The sequence below is a fragment of the Siphateles boraxobius genome, unplaced genomic scaffold (assembly GCF_051911475.1).
Source record: "Siphateles boraxobius isolate OS27281-9 unplaced genomic scaffold, OSU_SipBor_1 19, whole genome shotgun sequence".
Classification (NCBI taxonomy): Eukaryota; Metazoa; Chordata; class Actinopteri; order Cypriniformes; family Leuciscidae; genus Siphateles; species Siphateles boraxobius.
Genome location: NW_027508799.1, coordinates 5,302,378 through 5,329,999, shown reverse-complemented (window position 1 = coordinate 5,329,999; position 27,622 = coordinate 5,302,378). Strand labels below are relative to the sequence as shown.

At 38.9% G+C, this 27,622-nt stretch overlaps 1 protein-coding gene across 2 annotated transcripts in view; it reads left to right on the top strand.

Annotated features, from left to right (window-relative positions):
• LOC143742422 (uncharacterized) overlaps window positions 1–25,324 on the top strand; it is a 37,490-nt gene extending 12,166 nt beyond the window's left edge. For both annotated transcript variants that reach the window (XM_077235270.1, XM_077235269.1), the window contains 4 exons: window positions 470–2,552; window positions 2,737–2,817; window positions 21,330–21,371; window positions 21,451–25,324. In XM_077235270.1, coding sequence (XP_077091385.1) covers window positions 470–2,552; window positions 2,737–2,817; window positions 21,330–21,371; window positions 21,451–21,674 — 2,430 coding nt within the window. In that variant the 3' untranslated portion in view covers window positions 21,675–25,324. The remainder of the gene's footprint in view (window positions 1–469; window positions 2,553–2,736; window positions 2,818–21,329; window positions 21,372–21,450) is intronic.
• The last annotated feature ends 2,298 nt before the right edge of the window (window positions 25,325–27,622 follow it).

The following is a 27,622-nucleotide window of genomic DNA, read 5'->3' as shown; positions in this document are numbered from 1 at the left end:
AAAATTAGGAAGAGCAAGTCCTCCTCTTTTTTTTCTCTAGTTGTAGAGTTTTGAGTTTAACCCTTGGTCTTTCCCTCTTCCAAATAAATCTACTCACTTGTTTATCCCAATTATCAAATTGAGTTTTTGGTATACAAATTGGCAGTGAGATGAATAAGTACAACAATCTAGGCAACACATTCATTTTTATCACCTCTATCCTTGAGCTTAAATCCATTACTAGTGTTGCCCATTTTGTCAGATCTTTTTGTATAACTTCATTAATCTTATTATAATTAGACTCATATAATGTATTTAGTTTTTGTTTTGTTTTTAATTTGACAAATATTCGAAATTTTATTTTTTTATTTGACAGCCCTAAGACATTTTCAAGTCTGTTATATCAAAACTGTGCTGGACTATAGACAGGGTATATTATTTTGTTTTTGTTAATATTTTGATATTAGTTTTGTTGTCTTTTTTTTTCTAGCCAGATGTTGAATTTTCCAGTTTTGAAGAATCTAGCTCTGATGAAGAGGATTCTCCTTATGCTGATAAAACCACTGAAGAATCCTCCTCTGATGACTTCATCCTGGACTCTAGTAGACAAAATAACGATGGTGATAATAGTATATCTGTCAATACATGGAATCCACCATATTATAAGTCCACACCATCTGTTTCACAGTCTTCTATGTGGGCAAAGAGTGTGCCACCACAACCCATTCACTGTTCTTCCACTGAGCAAGAAATGGCTTGTGAACGATCTAGTTCTGCTCAAGACCTCATATGTGATGATCATGATACTACCACAAAAAATATGGACATTCTGAGTTTTAATAAAACACCGGCAGTATCTTCTGAACGGTCAGAGACTGGCAATGTGCCAGAAAACACTTTTTCCACCCACAAAAACTACTGTTATGTTTGCAAGAAACCTCAGTCTAAAATTGCCCGTCACTTTAAAAAGCATCAAGACAGTGAGACAGAAATTGCAGCCGCATTCTTGCTCCCTAAACACTCACAGGACAGAAAAAGGTTACTTGAGAAATTACGAAACCGAGGCAACTATGAACATAATCAAGAGGTTATGGGAAGTAAAAGTGGACCACTGAAAGTTAGAAGGCGGCCAGGAAGATCAGAGATTGAATTGAGTGCAAAAACATATGTGCACTGTGTATACTGTAAAGGCCTGTTTGTTCGCAAGGAGCTGTGGCGCCATACACATAGATGCCCTTCAAACACGTTTTCAGAGTCTGAAGCAACTGCTAAGGCCAAAGTCTTAGTTTTGGCTGATATCGCAGAGTCAACATTCTCCCATGCAATATCTCCAGAGGTTTGGAAGATTTTGGGAAATGTGAAGAATGATGACATTTCATCTGTAGTTCGAAATGATTTCCTCATATTGCAGTTCAGTCAGTGTCTTTACAACAAGCTTGGAAGTGATCCAACAAAATCCGAATACATCAAACAGAAGGTTCAGGAAACGGGCAGACTCTTGCTAAGCTTGAGAACAAAATACTCCATATTTAATTTCGAAGATGCTATAAAACCGAACAATTTTTGCAAAGTCGTTGAGGCTGTGAAAGATGTCGCTGGTTACAATGAAAAGAGCCAATCGTATAAGACACCAAGCCTTGCGCTGAAGTTAGGACGTTCACTCAAGAAGATCTGTGACATCATTCTCTGCAGGGCCATCGCAGCAGAGGATGAAGGTATGACAAAAGCAGCAAAGCGATTCAAACGACTGTGCTCAAGTGAATGGGCAGAACATGTCTCCCATGCTGCTCTTGATACTTCGAGCAAATCTAAGTTCAACAAACCATCAACTATACCGTTCACACATGATGTACAGCTTCTCCACCAGCACCTGGAGAAAAAATCAGCTGATGCTTTTGAAAGCCTAAAAAGTCACGAGTCTTCACAAACATATGCAGAACTTGCCAAAGTGACTCTTGCTCAAGTAATAATCTTTAATAGACGTTGTGCAGGAGAGGTTTCAAAAATGTCCCTTGAGTGTTTCAGGAAAAGAGACCAGACTGAGCTCCATGATGATATAGCAGTCGGTCTCTCTCCTTTTGAGCAAAACATTTCCAAGAATTTCAGCAGAGTGGAGATAATGGGCAAGAATGGGAGAAAAGTTGCAATTTTGTTAAACCCTGAACTTGTCAGAGCAATAAAACTTCTTGTGGACAAGAGACATGCATGTGAAGTAGACCGGGACAATCCCTTCCTATTTGGAAGACCAAAGTGCTCGCCCACCAGCTTCTTCAGAGGACAGGACTGCATCTGGCTTTTTGCAAGTCAGTGTGGTGCACAGCACCCAGAATATCTCCGGTCTACACAGCTCCGTAAGCAGGTGGCAACAGTGTCCCAGATTCTTAATCTTAAGGACAATGAGCTTGATCAACTAGCCAACTTTTTAGGCCATGACATTCGGGTCCATAGAGACTATTATCGGTTGACAGATGCAACAGTAGATATTGCAAAAATTTCAAAGCTTCTCTTGGCAATAGAGAAAGGAACTCTTGCAAATTTCCAAGGAAAGTCTCTTGATGAAATTGAGATAGAAGGTATGTGCATGATTTTATATAATGATAATAATGTTACAGTAAAGTAACATGAAAATTTGAAATTACTTGTAGAGGAAAAACTTGAGCTAATTTGTAGTTTTTAGTACCTCTCATTTCTTTAGATAATGGAAGTTTAGGAATTATATATGTGTACCAATGCATGTGTCGGGGTGTTTTTCTGTAGATGAAATTGATCTGGAATTGGATGAGGAAGAAATAAGCGATGAAGATGACGAAGAGTCCGAGCCTGTCCCTGGATTAAGAGGTATGTAATGAATTTAATTCCAGTGAGCATCAGTGGTACAGTGTATCAGGTGTCTGATGATCTGAAACAAAGTATTTGGGTTGTCAAGTTTAAGTATGGTTTTCATTTTCTAAATGTATGAAAAAAGAAAGTGATGGAGTCGACCCAGGATGAGACAGAAAGTTCCAACGGTATGTTTTAATGTATATTTACTTAAAAATGGGAAAGAAAACAAAAAATCCACCAGTTTACTCCAAGCAGACTCCGTATTTTAACATTTCTAATCGTGCATTCCTTCTGCAACATTATCGTTCTGAATACTTGAATAGAACTTGAATTGAACTTGATGCTAAGAGGTTTAATAAACTTTGTAACTTCAGTGCATCCTCAAACGCAGCCACTGCTATTTTATTACAAGAGTTCCTTACTGAACCAGGGCAATAATAATTCAAAATAATAATAATATAAAAATTAATTTGAAAATAATATTATAATGTTGTGTAGTCAATAATACTAAATACACCGCCAGTTTTACTGATTGAGAGATTTATTTGTGATGGAATAATTACATTATTTAAGAAATATTTTATAAAATTATAGCGCAAATTTAATTGATCTATTATAACTTTTATGTTGTTTTGGTCGCTTGGCTGTTTCCTTATAAAGGTCCAGAAATTTGTCAAGTTTTCCCGGCAGGTGTCTTTTTTTAATTATATGATGTCATTGCATTGCTCTCTTGCCGTCAGCCAACGCTGCATTGTTGACCGTGTTTTCGGGTATCGATATTTCTGCCGCAAACCCGCGGTAATCTCTGGACAACTTAATCCAGATATTTTAATCAAATCTGCAAATTCGTTGGAGGAACCAAATTATCCAGAGGTCAGTTATCACCATTAGAAGATCTGGCATCTGTCAAATCATCTCAGATGCATTAAGAGAGGTACGAAGAAAGGACCCCTGGTTCTTTTGAAGTACAATGTTTTCTTTATTAAAAAAAATGATAATTGAAAAGGCTAATGCTTTGTGTTTGAGGAATGGAGAAGAGTCTTAAGCCCTATTCAGATGGTAATTGTGGGATTTAAGGTATTTTCAACATTTACTGGGTATTGTCTGTGATTTTTATTGCCGTTCAAATCCAGAATGTCAATGTATTTTTCCCACCACCCGAGTAAAAATCCCCAGCCGAATTACCTACTGTTTTTTGACAAACACCAAGGTCGTGTGGTGATTTAATTGCTGTCCAAATCCACATCTCTGAGTTTACAAGACCATAACAATTTAAAAATCACTGTTTGACCTTTTAAACCACTTTATACCAATTTATACTTATACGTCGAGTGTCGCCGTAGTGCACGTCATAGGCTACGCACATAGGCGACGCCGTCGTGAGCATTTATACTTCTGCGTTATGTCTGTGTTGCTCTGCAGTTACAGCGCCGAAACGCTAGTTGGCGGTGGAGGGTTTTAATGTTCCACTGTGTTTAGATTCCTCACAGCTGTTTTGAGTTTTGGCTACTACAAGCAATGGCGACTGAAAGAGCATACAGATGGCTGTATTTCCGCACCTTTTTAACCAATCTTTTCACTTGGTACATTTCCATGTTTCTTCACTGAACTTTCACTGGACTTCTGAATTTAAAAATGCCGGGCGGTGCAGAAGAACACGCCGGAAATGCGTAGGAGGAAACGAGATGCTACCAAGCTGACCAATCACAGATCTTGAGGGTCCGCGTCGTTGCGACATGCAGTTACATTTTTGAGGAGGTCCGTGTCAGGGTACGGTGAAGGGTACGGCGTATGGTACACGCCTGTGATTATACTATGCTGTACCTACTGCTCACACCTGATGCAGAAATATAAATTTGCCTTAACGGTTGTGGTTTTTACAGACGTCCACATGAGAAACAATTACCATCCGAATAGGGCTTTAGTCTGATATTTGTTGTCTTAATCATAGCCAATACAGTCTTTTGTTCATAGCACCTCATCTTCTATAACACAGTTGTTGTTTTTTTATGGATACATTTGGCCAAAATCTTAAAGGGACATTGTGTAGGAATTTCTCCCATCTAGCAGTGAAATTGTATTTTGCATTCAAACAAATTGTGCTCTCCAGCACTTCGTTGAGTTTTCCTTCGGGTGAACAGGTTTGTTATTTCAAACAAACTGCAACTTGACACAACGAACAAACGAATGTTATAGTATGAATAATAACAGTGCAATTCAGCCTTTTAAACTTGCCGGGGCAGTGACAAGCGCCTCTCACTGCTCTGCTCCTCCGTTTCTGCTGCTTTCAGTTACGTGACGCTGGCTCTGAACGAAAATGTGTTGTGGAAACGTGTTGGCCTAGTACTTTTTGACCCTCTCTTCTATTATAGTTTTTCAAGATGGCGGAACGACATGGAAGCCTCCGTGGACCTACCCGTCACATGTATATAAAGATAATAAATTCTTTGTTTACGAGGATAAGTCAGATAATTGGCAGAGGTATTTGTACAGCATTGAAGACATATTTATATTTAAATATTGATTTTAGATAATAAAATACCTAAAAAACTACACATTGTCCCTTTAAGCACCCACATAGCTACAATAAACTATCCTGTAAGTAAACTAAAAACAAAAATAATGCTTTTGTTGTTAAAAGGCTAAACTAAAAATGAAAATAAAAACAAAAAATAAAAAAAGCACAAACTAATTATATTAGCCTGCATTTGATTACCCCATTAAAATGGTCACTTTCATAAAAATATACTTGTAGATTTAAAATTCCACATATGGCACATTTATTGTCTCCAACAACAAATATTTTAGTAATATGTATTTTAGTCAGAATTATTGCGCTACTGTTCTATTGTGCTCGTCTGTTTGACGCGCATGCGCGCGGCGGCGCTCATTCACGGAAGCTTGAATTTTAGCAGAGATTCATTTGCAGAAGCTCGTCCTCTCCTGACAGTGAAATGGACATATTTGTTTGAACATTTACAGATGGAGAATATACCTGTGAAATGTAAGTTAAGCACTGAGGAAAGCACCATGTCTCAAACGCATTAAACAGCGCCAGTATATATCTTTCAGTCGCTAACAGTAGGCTATCTGTCCGAGCATCTGACAGGGCAAGCTTCTTTAAACTTTTTAACTATCTTACCAGTTATTTTGAAGTGCTTAATAAGCTTGTGTAATGTTTAGGACAAATTGTACTGTTCTTTCACTGCAGGAGCTCACACTGCGTACTCCACTTTTTTTCAGATGTGCTCGTATCAAACTACTGTATCGATATAAACGGTATTGCCTCATTACATATCGTGGGAAAAAAATATCGATATATTGTACAAACTCGATATACCGCCCAGCCCTACCTGTAAGATATTGAAAACATAATGCAATGCACTTACTTGCTCAGATGTGTCCATTCTAATGATGGAAAAAACTCAAATCTCTGACATTTACTGGTCTAAAACTTCGAGTTTGATTTTGGCAAAATGTTAATAACACATGAAGTGTCTAGCTATACATAATTTAAAAAAATAAAAATTAAACTCTGATAAACTCCTGATATCCAAAAGCTTAACATTGCAACTTACCTATCATGACTCAGCTGGGGATCGGCATTTCACTCACAATGTGTCAGTGTCACATTTGCATAGGCCATACTATTTGAATTCATGATTGGTTGATTGCCAAATTAAAACATTAAATAGAACTAAAAAAAAAACACCATTATTAACCGGTTAATGGTAATTTCAAAGAAGCGTTCTGGTCAGAACAATTAAACTTGATTTAATTTCTGTTTTTGTTCTTAAAAATTTCGTTCTTTTACAGTTTTTGTTTTCGTTCCTTGAACTGGTTCAGGCCCTCATATATTACATTCAGGGTTCAAATTAACTTTTTTACTCCCCAGCCAATTAGGCTACTTAATTTTTAAGTTACCGGCCATTCACAACTTATACTAGACAAAAAAAAAAAAAATCAGAAACAAACAAGATTATCAGTCACGATTATGGATCATTGAATAACTTTCAGATTTATTTAATCTCTGCAGATATTTTTTTTCTTCAATCTCTTTATTAAATATTGAACATGAAATACGAACAAACAAAATTCCCCTTCACATACAAAAATACAAAAAACAAAAACAGAGAATCAACAAAAAAAACAAAAGCAACGACAAATAATATATTAATGATGATGAGAGAAAAAAACAAACAAACAAACATTAACTACTAGCTGTGAGTGACAGCCCAAGAACTACTGCCCAGTCATTTGCAGCAAAAACATGGGACAATAGATCTACTCAGCATTGTCTGGGAAGGACAGCTTCCCACGGTATTCAAAAAAGGGTCCCACGTCTTCGAAAATTTAGCCTGGGAGCCTCTTAACAAATGCCTAATTTTTCACAGTTTGGCAAAGTAAAGGACATCCCTAATCCAGTGAATGTGCGATGGAGGTGTAGGGGACTTCCATTACAAAATTATCAAACGCTTTGCTAACCAAGGCTATGAACATCTTGAGCTCTGCAGACAACGACATTGTGACAGGAATTACCCCGAAAAGTGCAGTGACAGCATCAGGCCCTGTTCTCTTCCCTGTGACCTCACTCAAGGAATCAAAAATATTTTGCCAATAAGTTATTAGAGCAGGGCAAGACCTAAACATATGTATATGTGTTGCTGCTGCCTGGTGACAACGGTCACAAGTCGGGTCTATGTTGTTAAACATCTTAGAGAGCCTGGTCTTAGTCAAATGAGTATGGTGTAAAATTTTAAATTGGATCAATCCATATTTGGCACAAATTGAAGAGTGGTGTACTTTGTCAAGAACATTCCCCCCACATATCGTCAGTGAACGCAATCCCCAGATCTTCCTCCCATAGCGCTTTAATTAGTGACAAAGAAACCAATCGGAGTGAGTGGATCTGAGCATAATAAGTGAAATCATACCCTTCAAAGCAGGAGCTGGTTTTAGGAAAATATCAAGGGGATGTGTCAAGAGGGTATAAAAGGAAACTGAGGGAACCTATGAGAAACAAAATTACGGATCTGCAAGTACCTAAAAAAGTGTTGTTTTGAAAGGGAGAATTTTTTGGACAACTGTTAAAATGAGGCGAAAGTATTGTCAAAGTAGAGATCCTTAAATGATGTAATACCCTAACTGGACCAAACCTCAAATGCCCGATCAATTAACGATGGAGGAAAAGAGTGATTACTTGTTATTGGTGCCGAAATAGAATATGTTTGAAGATCAAAACAACGTCTAAACTGATTCCAAATCTTCATAGTTGTCTTAATAATGACATCTTTGGTGTAACCTGTGATAGGTGATTTAACAGGCGATTGAACCAAAGCACTCACAATCAGCACTGGTGCTCCCCAAGGGTGCGTTCTCTCCCCACTGCTCTTCTCCCTGTACACTAATGACTGCACTTCTAAAGACCCCACTGTCAAGCTCCTGAAATTTGCAGACGACACCACTGTCATCGGTCTCATCCGAAACGGTGACGAGTCTGCTTACAGACTGGAGGTTGAACAGCTGGCTGCCTGGTGCAGTTATAACAACCTTGAGCTGAACACGCTCAAAACAGTGGAGATGATCGTGGACTTCAGGAGGAACAGCTCAGCACTCCTCCCACTCACCATCATGAACAGCACTGTGGAAGCAGTGGAGTCATTCAGGTTCCTGGGCACTATCATCTCTCAGGACCTGAAGTGGGACAATCACATTGACTCCACTGTGAAAAAGGCCCAGCAGAGACTGTACTTCCTTCGCCAGCTGAGGAAGTTCAACCTGCCACAGGATCTGCTGATTCAGTTCTACTCAGCCGTCATTGAGTCTGTCTTGTGCGCTTCCATCACTGTCTGGTTTGGTTCAGCTACCAAATCAGACATCAGGAGACTACAACGGACAGTCCGGACTGCGGAGAGGATTATTGGTGCCCCCCTGCCAAACCTCCAGGACCTGTACTCTTCCAGAGTGAGGAAGAGAGCAGGTAAAATCATCACAGACTCCACTCACCCTGGACACCACCTGTTTGAACTGTTACCGTCAAGACGGAGACTCAGATCACTGGCCACAAGAACATCTCGGCACAGGAACAGTTTCTTCCCACAGGCCATTTCCCTCCTGAACAGTTAACACTCCTCCCAAGGCATATGCCTGTAAGTGCAATACTCCCACTGTTTAGTGCAATATCCCACAACTCAGTTGATACTTATATGTAGATTTATTTATTTATAATATTCAAAACACTGTAAATAGGTTCATAATCTGTAAATCTGAAAATGTCTATTCTGACTAAACCCAACTGTGATAGTTTTATTCTCATATATTTATATTTTTTATTCTTATAATTTGTAGTATTATGTTTCATGTTGTATTTGTATATGTCCACTGGAAGCCTCAGTACCAAAACAAATTCCTTGTGTGTGCAAGCACACTTGGCAATAAAGCTCTTTCTGATTCTGATTCTGATTCTGATTCTGATTCTGATTCTGATTCTGATTCTGATTCTGATTCTGATTCTGATTCTGATTCTGATTTCTGATTCTGATTCTGATTCTGATTCTGAAAGTGAAACTGACTTACAGGAAGATTGTTCCATTACCATCCAGACTGATGATAATAATTGTGAACAAGAATGTAGCCAAAACTGAATTATTTTAAGGTGACCCACCCAGTAGAAAAACTTAAAGTTGGGTAAGGCCATACCTCCTAGCTTCTTCGGCCTCTGCTAATACTGTTTGCGTAATCTTGGTGGCTTCCCGTTCCAAACAAAATCCGAGATAGTGGTGTCTAATTTACGAAAAAAAGGTTTGCGGTAGGCTTGGGCGGTATCCAAATTTTGATATCGTCAAACCTCCTCCCTATTTTACCTCGGTATACGGTATTACCGTGAATAATTAAAAATTATAACGTAAGGCTCAGACAGCGTCACCAAACTGTTGGCTTGTGCCTAAAGCGTTCAGAAACTGAATACCAAACACTAATACTGAAACAATAACAAAATAACATGCACAACAACTTTTATTAGCAACAAATAGCAGCTTATTAAAAAGTGCAAATTCAACAGTCAAACAGAATTAAATTAACAAACATCCAGAACAGTTTTCGCGCAGAGACGCGCACAGTCGCACACAAATCAATTAAATTAAATCACACTGCCCGAACAACTTTTAATAACAAAGAGCAGCTTATAAAAAAGTGCAAATAAACCCACAACAGTTGAATTAACATAAACATCTATATTATAAAAAATATTGCAAAGCAATAGGCCTAAATAAAAACTTAAAAATCTAAATAAAATCTTCTTTACAATATTGTTTTTAACGAAAACCTGAATAAATTAAATAAATAAAAATAAACAGGGCGAATAGGAACGAATGGCAAGTGTCATCAAATCTAGTCAAGATTTTTCGCTAGAAAAACCAGCATGTTCACTTTGTCCGGCTTTAACAGGGCACGTTGTGGACCGACAACTTTACCTGCGCTGCTGAAAACTCGCTCCGATGGTGTGCTTGTGGCACAGACACACAGGTACTTCCGTGCTACTCGCGACAACTGGGGAAAATGCCCGGCAGCATTTTTCCACCATAGAAGTGGGTCCTCGTCTCCTTGGGCAACTGGCTCCAAACAGTATGCTGTTATTTCAGCTCCGACTCGGTCCTCTACGGTGCCGATGCCGACGGGACCTGCCATTGCATCGGCTTTTTTTTGCAGCATACTTCCCAGAGTCATCTTTTTTTATGGGGGTTCGGGTTGCGCCTCTCCCTCTTCCACTCTGATGGCCACTGGACCTGGTGCCTCTAAGCTCACGATCTCAGCCTGTAATTCAGCCTTGGTCTCAGTCAATGCGCTGTCATCCGTCTCATATCCTCCACGGTAACGAGGGTCGAGGAAAGTGCATTTTCGCATTATTTTGCGCACTGAATCGGATTCATACTTGGCCTCCAGCTTTGTTAGAATTCCAGTTTTTATTGACTTTGTTAGCTGGAGGTCCTTTTCTGACGCAGCCAACACATTGTCCCTGCAGAGCTGTAGTATGGGAAGGATACAGGAACTGGTCACATAATTTTCTCCTGACAAAATATCAGTGAAGTCACCGACTGGTTTCAGTGCTTCGTGAACAGCTTTCAAGACGTCCATGTCCTGCCAGGTCAGGGACAGGCTGCTCCTTCTGTCATCAGACAGGACGTGTCTGATCGCTTGGGCCTGCTCGAGGATGCGCTCCACCATTGCCAGTTTGGAGCCCCAGCGAGTTGCGCAGTCCTGACGATGGATGGATGGATGGATGGAAATAAACAAATGAATGAATAAATAGTCATAAATAAACGAATGAAAGAATAGGCCTAAATAAATGAATGAATGAATATAGGCCTAAATAAACGAATGAATAAATAAATAGGCCTAAATAAATGAATGAATGAATAAATAGGCCTAAATAAACGAATGAATGAATGAATTTAGGCCTAAATAAACGAATGAATAAATAAATAGGCCTAAATAAACGAATGAATGAATAAATAGGCCTAAATAAACGAATGAATTAATAAATAGGCCTAAATAAATGAATGAATTAATAAATAGGCCTAAATAAACTAATGAATTAATAAATAGGCCTAAATAAACGAATGAATTAATAAATAGGCCTAAATAAACGAATGAATGCATAAATAAGTCCATTAATGTATATTATTCAATTTGGTCAAATTTGCATGCACTTTTTTTTTTAAATAAGTCCTTTATGCGCATCAAGCCTGCATTTATTTGATAAAAAAATACAGAGAATGCAAAATAATCATATATATATATATATGCCCCTTTTTTTACATTTGAGCCCCTGAGGAACTCTACACGTTTTATGCTTACCGTTATGAGACTATGTTCTGGGAGTCCCAAGTCCACTTGCTTCTTGTGGAGTTCACGCTTGCGTTGCCAGCTGTGTGAGAAGGCCCCGACAATATTACGGCATAGTCCGAGTGCGCGCTCGGTTTTTTGCCTCTGGTCATGCAATGCATTTGTGACAGCCAAGTTTAGATTGTGACCGAAGCAGTTAAGCCACGGCCAATGCAGGGACCTGATTGCGGCAGAAATGTTGGCAGCGTTGTCAGTGGTTATGGCTGAAAGTTTTTTCTCGTCAAGTTGCCATTCCTGAAGTGCAGCTCTGAGCGCAGCAGCAAGATTGTCCGCCGTATGACTCTCAGGAAAATACGTAGTTTGGAGGCATTTGGATTCAAGTTTCCAGTCAGATGTAATAGTGTGGACAGTCAGGGACATATATGGTGTCATGTTAACTGAAGACCACATGTCAGTTGTTAAGGAATAACTGTCTGCCATTGAAAGCAGCACTTGAACATTGTCTCTAACTTTACTATATAAATGTGGGACGGCTGTTTGTGAGAAATGTTTCCTTCCAGGCAGCTCGTACTGGGCATCTAGTACCTTTACCATGTCCTTAAAGGACTTTTTTTCCACTGTGTTGAAAGAGACCATTTCCTTCGCCAAGTATTTTGTCACTGCATCAGTACAGGTTTTCCAACGGACACTGTCCCTTTTGTACTTTGTTGTTTTCCCGAAGGCCCCCATTATCATCGGCTGCGTACTGGCGGTTGACCTAGATGTTGTTGGTCCTGCATCTGGAGGCGTTGAAACTGTTGCACTGAGTGAACTCGGGTCCATCCTCGCAGCAGTGAGTGGATGGTGGTTTCGTATATGCGACCTTAGGTTCGAGGTATTTCCATCTCTCGCAGTCACCTATTTGTTGCACAATTTGCAAATTGCCTCGTCCGTATTCACCGCCTCTCCCTTCTCGTTCGGTCGAAACCCGAAATACTGCCAAACAGCAGAAGTTGTATTTTTTTTTTAGACCAGGTCACTCGGTGCGCGACTCGCCATATTTCCACCTCTCTCTCTTTCTCCTCCACGCTGTCACGTGATGACAACCACGCATACGCATTTTAGGCGTTAAATAAATTATATTTAATATTTAATCCTTGTGTCATATTAGTGCATTTTATTTTTTTTATGACGGTATGTCGGTATTGAAACTGATACCGTTGCTATTTTTAGATCCCGCGGTATACCATATTACCGTATTACCGCCCAAGCCTAGTTTGCGGAAGGAAAATCGGTATACATTGAAACAAATATAAAAACCTGGGAAGGACATTCATCTTGATACTATTAATCTAAGCAGCTAGAGACAAGTTCAGTACTGACCAACGTTTAAAACTGCTTTGTACATGAGACAGGAAAGTTGTGAAATTAGCACGATAAAGATCCTTGAATTTAGCAGTAACCTGAATCCCAAGATATTTTAACTCGTGCTGAGCAACTTTAAATGACAGGGTATGAAGTGGGTATTCATGTGCTACCTTATTAAGAGGAAGAAGCTCACTCTTACCTAAATTTAGCTTGTACCCAGATATGGATCCAAATGAACGAAGAACAGAGAGTGCAGCTGGGACTGACACAGAGAAGTCCATAATAAATAAAAGAAGATCGTCTGCATATAGACACTGTGTTCTTGCCCACAACTCACAATGCCTTTAATGTGCGGGTCACAACGAAGCACAATGGAAAGAGGCTCAATTGCCACAGCGAATAAAAGAGGACTTAAAGGGCACCCTTGGCGCGTTGAACGATAAAGAGGAAAGTAAGAAGACTGATTATTATTTGTCCTAACTGAAGCTAAATGTGACAAGTATAAAAGCTTCACCCAAGAAATGAAATTTTCCTTAAAGCCAAATAAATATGCCCACTCAACGCGGTCGAAGGACTTCTCCGTGTCTAACGATATAATTGCTTGAGGTAAGGTTGTAGATGGAAGATTATAAATAGTATTAAAGCCTATTTTTAACAAACCAGTTTGATCAGGAGAGATAATACCTGGAAGAACGTTTTCCAAATGGAGAGCAAGCATTTTAGATAAAATATTGAAATCAACATTTAACAAACTAATTGGTCTATACGAATATCAACTTATGGCGCTTTTCCATTACCAGTACCAGCTCGACTCGACTCGACTCGCCTTGGCTCGCCTCGACTCGGCTCGCTTTTCGTTCCGTTTTCCATTGCAGAAAGTATCGCCACAAATAGTACCCGGTCGTCATAGCGACGACTATCGTTCCTCGTTGCCCCATCAAGCTCTCGCTGGATCCTCTCTTCGGCAACCAAACAAAGGAATGTCTGCACCTCCTCGTTTGACCACGGCGTATTCTTCCGAGTTGCCATAATAATAGTAGTAAGTTTAGTAACTATCGCTGGCTAAACTATTTAAAAAAGGCGGGGTTATTCTGGATACTCCATCTGGCGCGTGCAATGATGACGCAGTGAATAGTGACGATTCTCTCTGACCAATCAGCAGTCGGCATTGTTTTCACGTCACATTTTAGTATCGCCTTAGCTCGCTTAGAACCTCGCCGGAGGTGGTACGAAAAAAAGTACCCGAAAGCAGGTACAGGTACAACTTTTACACAGTGGAAACCAAACAAAGGCGAGTCGAGTCGAGCCGAGCCGAGCTGGTGCTGTGTAGTGGAAAAGCGCCATAAGTGCAGATAATATTTAAATAAAATAAAAACAAAATTCTCTGTAACTTATCATTTTTACAGCATTAGTTTTGTATTTTTTTTTTGTGTGAATTTTTTTTTTAATTTTTTCTTATTTTAATGGAAAACATTGTGAGTGACTATCTTTTCTTTTGACATATGGAAAATGCATATGGAAAATTCTTAAGGGTTCACACAAACATTCAAGTACCATTGTATGTACAGTACCAGTCAAAAGTTTGGACACATTATTTTTTATGTTCTTGAATATAAATCTTTTCTAACAGTACAAGTCTTTACTATCAGTTGATAGTTTACACCAAACTTTTGAACAGTAGTGTATATTGTTACAAAATATTTATATTTTAAATAAATGCAGGGTTTTTTTTAAATCAAAGAAATCTGAAAAATATTAAAATGATTTCTGAAGGGTCATGTGACACTGAAGACTGGAGTAATGGCTGATGAAAATTTATCACAGAAATAAATTATATTTTAAAGAATAGTAATATTCTGAAATATTATAACAACGTACAATAATGGTTTTCTATTTTAATGTTTTTTTCTGCATTTTGATCAAATAAATGCAGGGTGGATCAGCATAAAATAGTTCATTCAAAAACATTAAAAGTAGTAATGTGTCCAAACTTTTGACATGTAGGCTACTGTGTGTATATGTGTTTGTATATATATAAATATATACACAGTGACTCACAAAAGTCAGTACACCCCTTACATTTCAGCAACCATTTTAATATATCTGTCCTCTGAAAATAACTCAACATACAGCCATTATTGTCAAAATAGCAGGCAAAAAAAGTGAGTACACCCACCTGGTTCATGTCAAAACTGTGTCCAAAGTGTAAAATAAGGTAAAAAAGGCTCGACAGCGACTCTTCCTAAGGATACTTAGAAGGAACCATCTGGAAGAGAAACTGTGAGTGGCCTTTTACCGCAGCACTATTGAGAGTGTTCTGACGTACAGCATTACGGTCTGGAATGCTAAATGTAAAATGGTGGATAGAAAGAACCTGCAGAGGGTCATAAAGACAGCACAACGTATCACTGGCAGTCCCCTACCCTTGCTAGAAGACATCGCCAGCATGCTGTTTCTCAGAAGAGCTAGGGCAATCACTGCCGACCTCTCACACCCAGGACAGCACCTGTTCAACCTCCTGCCTTCTGGTACAGGTGCCTTAAGAACAGGACCAATAGACTCAAAAACAATTTGAGTCATGTTTTTTTCCTTGGGCCATTAGGTCCCTAAATAGGCCTTTTGTGTACATAGAAAAAGTCTTAGATCTTTGAGTTCAGCTAATGAAAAATGGGGGCAAAAACAAATGTGTTGTCTGTAGGGCTGCAACTAACGATTATTTTGATAATCGATTAATCGGACGATTATTTTTTCGATTAATCGATTAATCGGATAGAAATTAAATTTGATTTTTTTTTTATTATAACTAAATAAAACCGTAAATCAGGGTATTTATGTGTAAAAGTGTACTTTAAAAAGTGCAAAAGCCACACATTGAGTTTTACTAATATCAATATTTGCATTATTTTTAATGATAATTGCTGATGGCAAGTTGACAAACATGATTATTGTTAAAAAAATGATATCCAACATATTATGTTTTAACACAATTTTTGTTAAAACAAATTTACACAGACATGTTGTTCAGATGTGAATATCTGGACTAAAAACAAACTAAAAACATCTAAAATATATAATTCATTTAATTTTTATTTAAAATTAATTATATATAAGGAATATAAGGATAAAGAATATAATATATATTATATATAATATATAAAAGAATAATATAAGGATAAATTGATTAAATAAATATAGAAAGACTGAAAACAATTGTGTGAATGTAGAGCCGCAGTAGATCGCGTTTGAAAAACAATTAAAACTTAGTAGACAAATGGTATAAAAAGAGAACGGAATGGAGGTAACGTTACCCAGCAAGCTAACAGGCTTGAGTAAAGGACAGGAGAAATTATGCATTAGTGCACAAGCATTCGCTGAAAACCACTGAGTACAGTGACTAAAAAACAATATTTTACTGCTGCTGTTATTAACTGCCTTTATATTTAGTGCTTCGCTTTGTAAAGACCTTTTTAGTTTAACCTATTTCTGCGGTAGCGCTATTTTAATCCACTTACGTTGCGAGCGAACTGATTGCGCAACCTGATGCTCGAGACAAAATACAGACATCCCAAGATCCCGGAAGTCCCGGGAGTCTCCCGCATATTGATCAAGGGGGTAATCCATCAGCCGGAAGTTGAAGCTGCCTCCGGGGGCCGCCATTGTAGCTGGCTATCACCTGCTGTTAGCATCCCATTGACTCCCATTCATTTTGGCGTCACTTTGACAGCGAATAACTTAACATCTGAGGTGTCCAAAGACTCCATTTGTCCATTATTTATTTCTAAAGAAACACGACAATGTATAAAAGGCTCCATTACTTTGTATCTTACGTTATGGCCCCGTAGAAGCCATTCTTGTAAAAATAGGCTAAAAATTGCGTCATAACCACGCGACTTTGTCGCACAATAGAGACATTACCGTATAGACAGGAGGAGAAGCTCGCACAGTCTCGCAGGCAGTCTTTTACTGTCTAAAGTCAGCCCATGGCATAGATAGAGTCCATAAAAGCAACGCGACAAAATATTTAAACAACGTTTTTGAGGAATTGGAAATAATTCGATATGTGGCAAGTGAATACATATGAAGTAACATTTATCCACGAACTTTAAATTATTTATCTACTACTACACCTACGGGGGATGGGGAAATTAATTATCAGGAAATTATACAGGCAATGGAAGAAGAAAAAAAACATCTCAATGTCTATCGCGGTTAACGTTGTTCCTTTATTTATTTACACATCTACGCTTGAAGATGAATGTGATCCCGTTCGGAAGCCATATGTACAAAATGCCTACATAACGTGAAATAAAGAAAAACGGTTTTGTTCAAGTGTTTGTGACCGTGATTTATTAGCCAAAACTACATGATTTTACACCTAGCTCACAATTCTTTATATATTGGAATATTATATGGTCATGTAATATTGAATGGATACAAAAATGACTCGAGGGGACATTATTATATGGTTCCTTGGCTCATACTAAGAAGTATTTTTTGGATGGGTTATTATTCTGTTTGATGTAGAAGGAAACGAAAAAGAAGGGAAAAAATTATTTGCATATGTGCCTATATTTGAATCATTTTTAATAATTTTGGAAGATTGTGCTGTAGCCTACATGCATTTATTTATCTGTTATGTTTGATTGTATTATGTGTGTGTGTGTGTGTGTGTGTACTAGCCAAATATTTAAATCTAATGGATATATACATAAACATGTTCAAAATAAACTAAACTAACTAACTAAAATTACTAGAACTGCAGATAGGCTACTCAAACGATTACAATCCTAAAGTAGGCTATTTTAAAGTCGATTTTAGCCACTTCTTTTATCATGTCATATTGTAATTATATAGCGTAATATGTTATATTAAATTAATTATTATAACCACGTCCATGGGGCTGCTTTGACAGGGTCAACCACACACACCCACACTACTCTTAAAATGTTACTGTTATTAAACTGCACATATCTGTCTATATTGTTCATACTGCATACCCATGTGTTCTGCTCATAATGCTACTGTTAATACACTTCAAATATCCTTGGCACAGCTACTAGAAGATTTACAACTGTCAGTCAGGTTGCTCACGTGACATCTACGTCATCAAGCTCAGTTTGAGCCTGCGCAGAACGCTTGGCTATCAGGAAGTGAGTGCCCATGTTTGGCTTCAACTCTCTCCGTTGAAATCAACGGGGTCGCTGTGTCCATTTCTTTTACTGTCTATGATATTGATTGCGGCTCCCTGATGCCCGCGAATTAGTTCAAACTCCCGAAATCTAGAGCGCGCAAGCAAGAGCGCGCATGCGAGACAGAAGAGACTGCTCCAAACCGTGTAGCGCGCGCGCTCGGCAGAGCGCCTGAGGGAGAGAGACCTTGCGTGTGTGTGCGTACCAGTAAACGCTCCCCGTGACGTAAGCAGACCAACTAATCGATAATGACATTCGTTGACAACGATTTTCATAATCGATTATAATCGATTTTATCGATTAGTTGTTGCAGCCCTAGTTGTCTGTTGTGTTTATAATTTGTTCTGTGTGTGTCATTCACCTAAAGGATTATTAGGAATAGGGATATCCCGATACCACTTTTTCACTTCCGATACCGCAGCTTTGGCTATTTGCGATACCGATATTAATCTGATATTTTTATTTTATTCTATTTTATTCTTTAAAGGAGAACTCCGGGCAATTTTTAAGTTAATCTTGATCGTTAGACCTTTGTGAGTACTGACTATAGAAAAAAAAAACTAACCGGATTGGTGCTTGCTACGCGGAGCTGCGACCGCGAATGCCCAGAGCTCCCACCCAGCTAAAATGGCAGCTATGGGGGCATGGACATAAAGAGCGTTTTTGAACCTCTTAACAGACACAAAATGCAATCAAAATGTCCGTCCAACATGAACAGGGACCCTAAATGTGAACAAGATGCGTTTAGCAACTTGGCCATTGTTTCAACTCACCTAAATAGTCTTTTAGACGGCAAGCTCTAGTCTCGCGCTGCAGTCCCGTGCTGTAGCCGGAAAAGGTAAACAATGTCCAGGTGGGAGGAGCGTTGATCATGTGCGACGAGTTATGATCAGAGTTGCTTACAAGTGAAGAAGAAATGGTTCGTGTTTGTGCCTTTCCGAATTGTGGCGACAGAATGCGAAAATATAAGAGCTTAAATTTTCATCGTCTTCCTTTCCTTGACCTCGAGATTCTAAAGTTGAGGCTAGTTGTACTTCAACTTGCTGTGCAAACTCCCGTAGAAGTACTACGCGCTAAAGATTACCGCATTTGCAGTGAACACTTTGACAAGGATGACTACACACTCAACACAGCGGGGCCGGTTGAAGAAAAATTCCATTCCATGTACGAAGACTCGTCGCACATGATCAACGCTCCTCCCACCTGGACATTGTTTACCTTGTCCGGCTACAGCACGGGACTGCAGCGCGAGACTACAGCTTGCCGTCTAAAAGACTATTTAGGTGAGTTGAAACAATGGCTAAGTTGCTAAATGTATCTTGTTCACATGTAGGGTCCCTGTTCATGTTGGACAGACATTTTAATTGCATTTTGTATTTTAAATAAGTATTTTAAGTTGTTTCCTCTGTTGAAAGGAAAACGGAACTGTTCGCACTCTGTGCCATGCAGTGTGCGCTCCACACTTTGCACAAACCCTTGCTTGGAAATACGTCAAAATCCTGTGTAAACTGTATGCTAGTTTACAGCCTACGGTTTATAAACTGAGGAGACAGATTGCAAAACCGTGTTTATAGTACACCAAAGGTAGTGGGATGGAGTGTCTGTTGTGAGTTTAGGGGGCACGTCAGCCAGAGATGTGTGTGCGTGCGTGCGTGATCGAGTGAGACAGACTACTGCCTGCTGAACAGAGGGTCGCCGAAAGAAGATCTGACGTGCCGGTGTTTCAGCTACAAAAACCTGTCGAACTGATCCGAAACCAGCCCAGTTTTTATCCACCCGCCCAAACCCATTTTTTGCCCGCAAAATAGATTGCAAAACCGCCCAATATGCGCCGCTTAATTGGATGTCGTACCAAGGGAAAAGCTATATTCAAGCATTGTTGGATAGGTATCGGATAGTATTTTATCTCCCCTCCGATCTAGCGTTCTGGGCCAGTATCGGCACGATACCGATGCTGTGGATCGGACCGGGACATCCCTAATTATGAACACCATACTAATACTGTGTTTGACCCCCTTTCCTCTTCAGAACTGCCTTAATTCTACATGGCATTGATTCAACAAGGTGCTGAAAGCATTATTTAGAAATGTTGGCCCATATTGATAGGATAGCATCTTGCAGTTGATGGAGATTTGTGGGATGCACATCCAGGGCACGAAGCTCCCGTTCCACCACATCCCAAAGATACTCTATTGGGTTGAGATCTGGTGACTTTGGGGGCCATTTTAGTACAGTGAACTCATTGTCATGTTCAAGAAACCAATTTGAAATTATTTGAGCTTTGTGACATGGTGCATTATCCAGCTGGAAGTAGTCATCAGAGGATGGGTACATGGTGGCCATAAAGGGTTGGACATGGTCACAAACAATGCTCAGTTAGGCCGTGGCATTTAAACGTTGCCCAATTGGCACTAAGGGGCCTAAAGTGTGTCAAGAACTGTCCAATTTTGGTGAACTCTTGCAAATTGTAGCCTCTTTTTCCCATTTGTAGTGGAGATGAGTGGTACCCGGTGGGTCACACAAATGCCTTGCTGCATACCTTGGTTGTAACGAGTGGTTATTTCAGTCAAAGTTGCTCTTCTATCAGCTTGAATCAGTCGGCCCATTCTCCTCTGACCTCTAGCATCATCAAGACATTTTCGGCCACAGGACTGCCGCATACTGGATGTTTTTCCCTTCTCACACCATTCTTTGTAAACCCTAGAAATGGTTGTGCGTGAAAATCCCAGTAACTGAGCAGATTGTGAAATGCTCAGACCGGCCCGTCTGGCACCAACAACCATGCCACGCTCAAAATTGCTTAAATCACCTTTCTTTCCCATTCTGACATTCAGTTTGGAGTTCAGGAGATTGTCTTGACCAGGACCACACCCGTAAATGCATTGGAGCAACTGGCATGTGATTGGTTGATTAGATAATTGCATTAATTAGAAATTGAACAGGTGTTCCTAATAATCCTTTAGGTGAGTGTATATACACACACACACTTGCTTTCACAGTAATTCAGTGTAAATGTGATCCTTGTCATGTTACTTCGGACCAAAAACTAGTTTCCTGTATGCTATCAGGGGATTTTCAAGGCGTTCTGAAACCGTTTGGAATGTAGGGCTGGAATACATTTTAACTGTTGCTTTTTTTTTTTCTCAGGAAAAAGAAAAAATAATCAGGATGAAACCGATAACTGTACAGGTATTTAAACATTTGGGTATGTAAAAGTTATTCCAAGTACATAAAGGTATGTATATATTTATGTTTTTTTGTTTTGCAGAGACCAAATTGAGGAAAATTGTGAGAAGGCAATGGAGCACAAATGAAGTGAATGCTGTCATGAAACATTTCAAAGTCCATATTTCAAAGGGAATCCTCGCAACAACAGCAGAGTGTGCGCGGTGCAAGACTGCAGAGGACACCGTTCTGAGAGAAAGAACTGTCCAGAATATAAGGGATTTCGTGAGGAACCGAGGTTTGAGGTTGAAAAATAAATGTTCTTAGAGATCAGTGTCGCCTTTAGATGTCTGTGGCTTTTGTTCTGTAATGTTCTCTAAAGTGTTGCTTTAAAGCCGTTTTAAGCAGGCTGACTCGAACTATACTTGGTGTCGAAGACATCTTTTTATTTGTAATAACATTATTTTTATAGAAATTTACAAATAAATGCATTTTTATTGGAAGGCAACCAGAGGTGGGTGGTAACGAAATACATTTACTTCATTACATTTACTTGAGTATTTTATTGGAAAAAATTTACTTTTAAGAGTAGATTTAAATGTGGGTACTTTTACTTTATCTCGAGTACATTTCTAATGAAAAAAACTGTACTTTTACTTTGTTACATTGGGCGATGCTCCTCTCGTTACTTTACTTTAATGCAATACATGTTGTTAAAGGGGAACTATGCAGTTTTTTTAGCTTAACTGAACAGCTTCGGAGTTAATGTAATGGTTATATGACTTTTTTCGGGTTGAATGGTGGCCGTCTTGCCTCCCCCGGTGCCTGTGAGTGGAAAAACCACACTTGCAACTTTTGGCCGGTGGGCCGCCGGCCTCAGCGTCAGGAAGTATCACGTGATATCAGCTCTCGCGATGTAACAAATTGCTTTACAGCACTGCATACATACACGCCCCCATCCAGGATCCGGCTAGCTATAAGAACAACTATCGTCATGGCTAAGCCGGCATATAAGAAGCAGAAAGCTAGGAAAGCATTGTCGGAGGAACAGAGAAAGAAGAAACAGCAGACTGACCGAGGGAGGAGTCAGACACGAGTAAACATCGGACCTGCGTTTTCAGAATGGCGAAAAAAACGAAGCGAGTCTAGAAAAAGGTAACAAGATTCTGACAGCGTGAGGAACCGGACAAGAGTCCCACTCGGTCAGGCTCTCACTGTTAAAGTTGATTCCTGCAATTATCATGAGAACAGTTGTATAGATCTCACATAATTATCAGGACATGAGCCTACACATTGTAAATAGAGTAAATGAGCGCAATTTGCAAACTATTATGATAAATTGCAATAATCACGTCTAACGACTTCATAACGGACATTTTTACGAAATAATGCACATACATGTAACTTTATTGATGTCATCTGGCATTTTTTAATGTTTACATTACACTCAAAAAACACAAATGAAATTATACAGTAGGCCTAGGCTATTTGTGTATATAGTATACATGTGTTGAAGCACTTCAAAGACCTTTGAAACTGCATTGATTTGGACTTCAAAACTCTGGTTGCCATTGAAGTCCATTATTCGCAGAAAAATCTAGAAATGTTTTCCTCAAAAAACCTATTTTATCTTCCACTGAGGAAAGAAAGACATGGATGGATCTTGGATGGCATTGGGGTGAGTAAATTATTAGGAAATTTTCATTTTGAGGTGAACTAATCCTTTAATGTAATTAATAAATTAAGACAGTGACACATTCAATTATAGTTCAAATATAGTTATGACAATTATGAAAAATACTTATGTAAATTACAATAAAATCATAATCTCTCTGTTCAGTACCGGGGAGTGACTGTTAGACCTTCACACCACAAGTCTTAATGCTCAATTCGGATTTTTTGCTCCGATCAGATTTTTTGTTTGGCTGTTCACATTACCTTTTAAATTGTGGCCTATATCAGATTCCAATGTGAACTGTTTGCAGTTTCGAACTGACCCGCATGCGCAAACGAACCATAACAATTACATCAGACGCAGCACGCTGTTGCACGAAAGTTGGGGAGTTTATGGAGGAAGTAAGCATTTTCGCTTTTATTTCAAAATGTTTGTGTAATGGCAGCCGTAACATTAATGAGCAGGCGCTGAGGAGGAGAAGAATGAAGAGAAAGAGAGCAAAATTGCCTATTTTCTAACACCTCACTGTCCCTCCATGGACTTGCTCCATCACTGTTCTCTATTTTGTAGGCATAGTAAAGTTTTTAATTTTACTGTCTGTGTCTAGGGCACGTAAAAGTCGCATCAAATCCACCTTGGTTGTTCACACTGCGGCCCCATTGAAAAAAAATCAGACCTGGGTCTGATTCAGGGCCACAAATGGAAGTGGTCTAAATCTGATCTGGGCAAGATTTGAGTGTTCACACTACTTCTGAAGAAGTCTGACCTGGTCACTTGACCCCAAAAAAATGGATTTGGGCCACCTTTGCCTACAGTCTGAACGAAGTCTTAGTGACGATTAACTAGTTATATCTAAAATATTTCCATATTTCTCTTCTCCTCTTCTCTCTTTGCTCACATTACAAACTAAGGTTTGTTTTCTGAAATGGTTTTGAAACCAACTTAAGAGATGTGGTACTCTCATGGGTAAAGTTAAACAACTATGATGCTCATATTTAATGATTTCTGTGCTAGTAGGTGATTTCCTGATAAATCAGGGTAACCAGTCCTCATAATAAAAATAATTCAAACAATTAAATCAGGAAACGCCCACTCCCGCCTTGTCTTTCAGTGCTTTAATATCAGGTCTACAGATTTCCAGACGGTTTCACTAGAATTGAATTCTGTGCAGTCAGTTTTTTTTTTTCCCATACCATAAAGAGCAGTTTAATATTTCTTAATAATCCTTATGACAAAGGGAAAGGTGGGTCCCCATAAATCAGGATGGAACTTGTTAGAGGGAAAAGCATTATAACCACCCATACCAGTGTGTGTGTACATGTTTTTCTATCGCGGTGGGGACTTCAACTAGTCTGGCAAGCCAGACCTACATCAAGATGTTAGGTCTGGGAACTCACAATTGGCATACCTCAATCCGAGGGGCGGGATAAACGGTTGTCTTTCAAATTCCCTCTGCACGCAATAGGACAGCGCTACAACCAACCAGAGCAACGGACGGCTGTGGCTGAGTGAGTCCCATGTGTTTTTCCACCAGCGGAGCTAGTTGATATATCAAACTATTGCCGTATCCGGTCGTCAAAACACTGAACACATCTTCCTTTTTTAAGAATGACTTAAGTGACGTTCTCTTTACTCCATGTCATCCAGAGTCGCGGCCAAAGCCGATTCGAAAGACCGCTGTTCGCCAGCAGCATCTTCTTTGTTTTCGAGTAGCAGGGAGATCACCTATGGAAACAGTATTGCCAGATTGGAAATGTCCAATTATTGTACCAGTAGTTCAAAATTATCGTATTTGGAAGAAAATTATCGTACACGACGTAAACGTGCAGAATACAGCTATTTATCCCAACATATCCAGGAGTGTTGATGTGCAGGCCGGGCGACACCGTGTGTGTGTGTGTGTGTGTGTGTGTGTGTGTGTGTGTGTGTGTGTGTGTGTGTGTGTGTGTGTGTGTGTGTGTGTGTGTGTGTGTGTGTGAGACAAAGTATTACCTTACTCGTAACTTGTTCAAGTTAAAAACTTTATTGGAACATCTGGAATTTTTTTCTGTACTGTGTCTGTAAATGCAATTCCACTTATTCATGATTACATTGTTGTTTGTCTGTCTTTAGGTCATTCACAGTGTCATTAATATTTCTGTTTTTTTTTTGTTTTTTTTAAAAAGCTGATTGGGACTAAGTTGGAGTGTAATTTTTTTTTTTGGCCCCCCCCCTCTAGCCTGAACATCCCCCTCCTGAGGGTCTATTTGCTCCCTAAAGGGACAAAAATACTCATGTAAGCAATACATATATTTTATATCATGACTGAGTCTTGTTTGCTGTACTTTTTTTACCATCAATGTCTATAATTGTGGCTGGTGAACTTTCATCTTCATAGGCCACATCCACAACATGTATGTCAGTATGTGATATGTGGGAGGCTCCTCCCTCCATTCCATCAGAACCCATGTTTTGTTCATTTTCTAAGATAAAAATAAATAAATAATAGAATTTACAATTTAAATTAAATTAAATATATATATATATATATATATATATATATATATATATATATATATATATTACACAAAAGGTCTACAAAACTCCATGGTCTCATCATGCACAATCATCTGTTACAAAACAAAACAAGGTTTTTTGGTAACGCATAAAGCTTTCGTAAAATGGAACACCGAACAATCATTCATATAAACGCATTAAACTTTAGTTTACAAAGACGTGAAACTCACCGAGTGGTCTGGGGTGTTCACTGATATGCTCACGCAAAAATCGCTGCAAAAGATGCTTTCCAACAGGTTTTATCATAGTTTTTGAAAGAATGTCCGGTTGTGAGGAAAAATATTGCTAACACAAAAACCTAAAATTCTCGGGACAGCAGCATGTGTCCAAATTTTAATCTTAACGGTTCGATTTAATCAGAAACGATCTTAAAACAGGACTTTACTTGTAAAACGCCGAACTTACCCTTTAAGAGTTATTATTACTTATAATGATTTCGTTAATAACTTGACAGCACTTAAATGTGTATTCTTACACGTTAATAACTTGACAGCACTTAAATGTGTATTGTTACAAGTTAAAGAACAATGTTTGTGTGATTTCTATTTTTCACCTTTATGAGGCAAAAAAAAAATATTAAAAAAAAAATTGGCTGGTAAAAAGTTACTGTGGCAGGTGGTCAAAAAAGTTAACTTCAGGCCCTGGTTACATTACAATATAATGTATCATCTACAGCGAAAAGAATAAAAGATTTTCAAATAAATAGACAGCAATTTAGTAATTTAGAGCTCTATAAAGAAAAAGCAATACTATACCATCTCAAGATATATATCCATTATTTCTATTCCAATAGTTTATATATATATATATTTTTGTCAATGTGTCCTGCAGGATTTCATCATTCATACAGGATACCTGCAAATATCCTGCTGAAATATTCCTGTAGGTTATTTTTGTAAGGGCACACACGCTCCAAAATTCCTGCCTGATATCAAGCCACTCATTGCCTTTTGGTTGGGAGACAAAAATCACCTTACAAAGCAGTCTTGGCAGACCTCACTCACAATCACTGATTCAGTGCTCGATCCCAATTCATTACTGGAGGCAACACATTTTTGGCTACTACCAGACGCAAGTATGCGGAGTGTGACGACCAGTTTTTCTCGGAAACTTACTGGGCTCCTGTGGGTTGTTCTTTTACATTCAAAATAGGGTTTGATGTGATGCAACAAGTCGTCGAAGCGCTGAGCAGACATTCTGAAGTGGCTGAAGTGCATTTCCTCGTCCAATGCACACATTAGTCTGACAAGTATTCGCCGCCAGATTCCAGATTTCTTCCCCTTTGTCTTTTAGACAGCAATAACAAACACAACTCTTCCTCAAGCATTCAGCAACTCCACACAAAAGCGCCATGTTCTCGGTGTTGTTTCGGCAAACTACTTCTGCTGCCGAGGGTTTTATATTATACTTGACCTGGCTGCGATAAATGCTTCCATACTGTTCAAGAAATGCACAAATGAGAGAATGTCACCGAGGAACTTAATGTCACTTGCACATGAACTTCTCTCCAGCCACATGAGAGCAAAAGCCACACTGCCGATGGTGCGAGAGCCAGGACCCAGGCAGGAGAGAAGAAGGCAGTGCCAACTGCGGAGAAACGGCAATGTGTAGACATTACCTGTGTTGACTGTGAGTAATCATCCACAAGCTTCGGTGAATGACGTGCAATGTTTGCCCCCCAAAACAACCAGATGCCTTGTTCACGTGAGCCCAATTAGAGGAGAATGCTTTCATTATAATTTTACAGCACAATATTTTTGCTCACTATAAAACACAGTGCTTTCTAAATCAGTTCGTTTTCCCCCAGTTAATTTTTTTTTTTACATTTATTCAATATTTTAACTGTTTTGGCCATTTTGTTTTAGGCCTAGACTGTGTTTCAAACATGTCCATAAAGGTTTTTACTATGCATTGAAATTCACATTAGTGATGTTTTAATATTATATCCTAAGATTTTTATTTTATAAATAAATTAGCAGAATAATTATCTAATTTGAATTTCTATCTGTAATTAGCTGTTCTGTGGTTGTTGATGAACTAATAC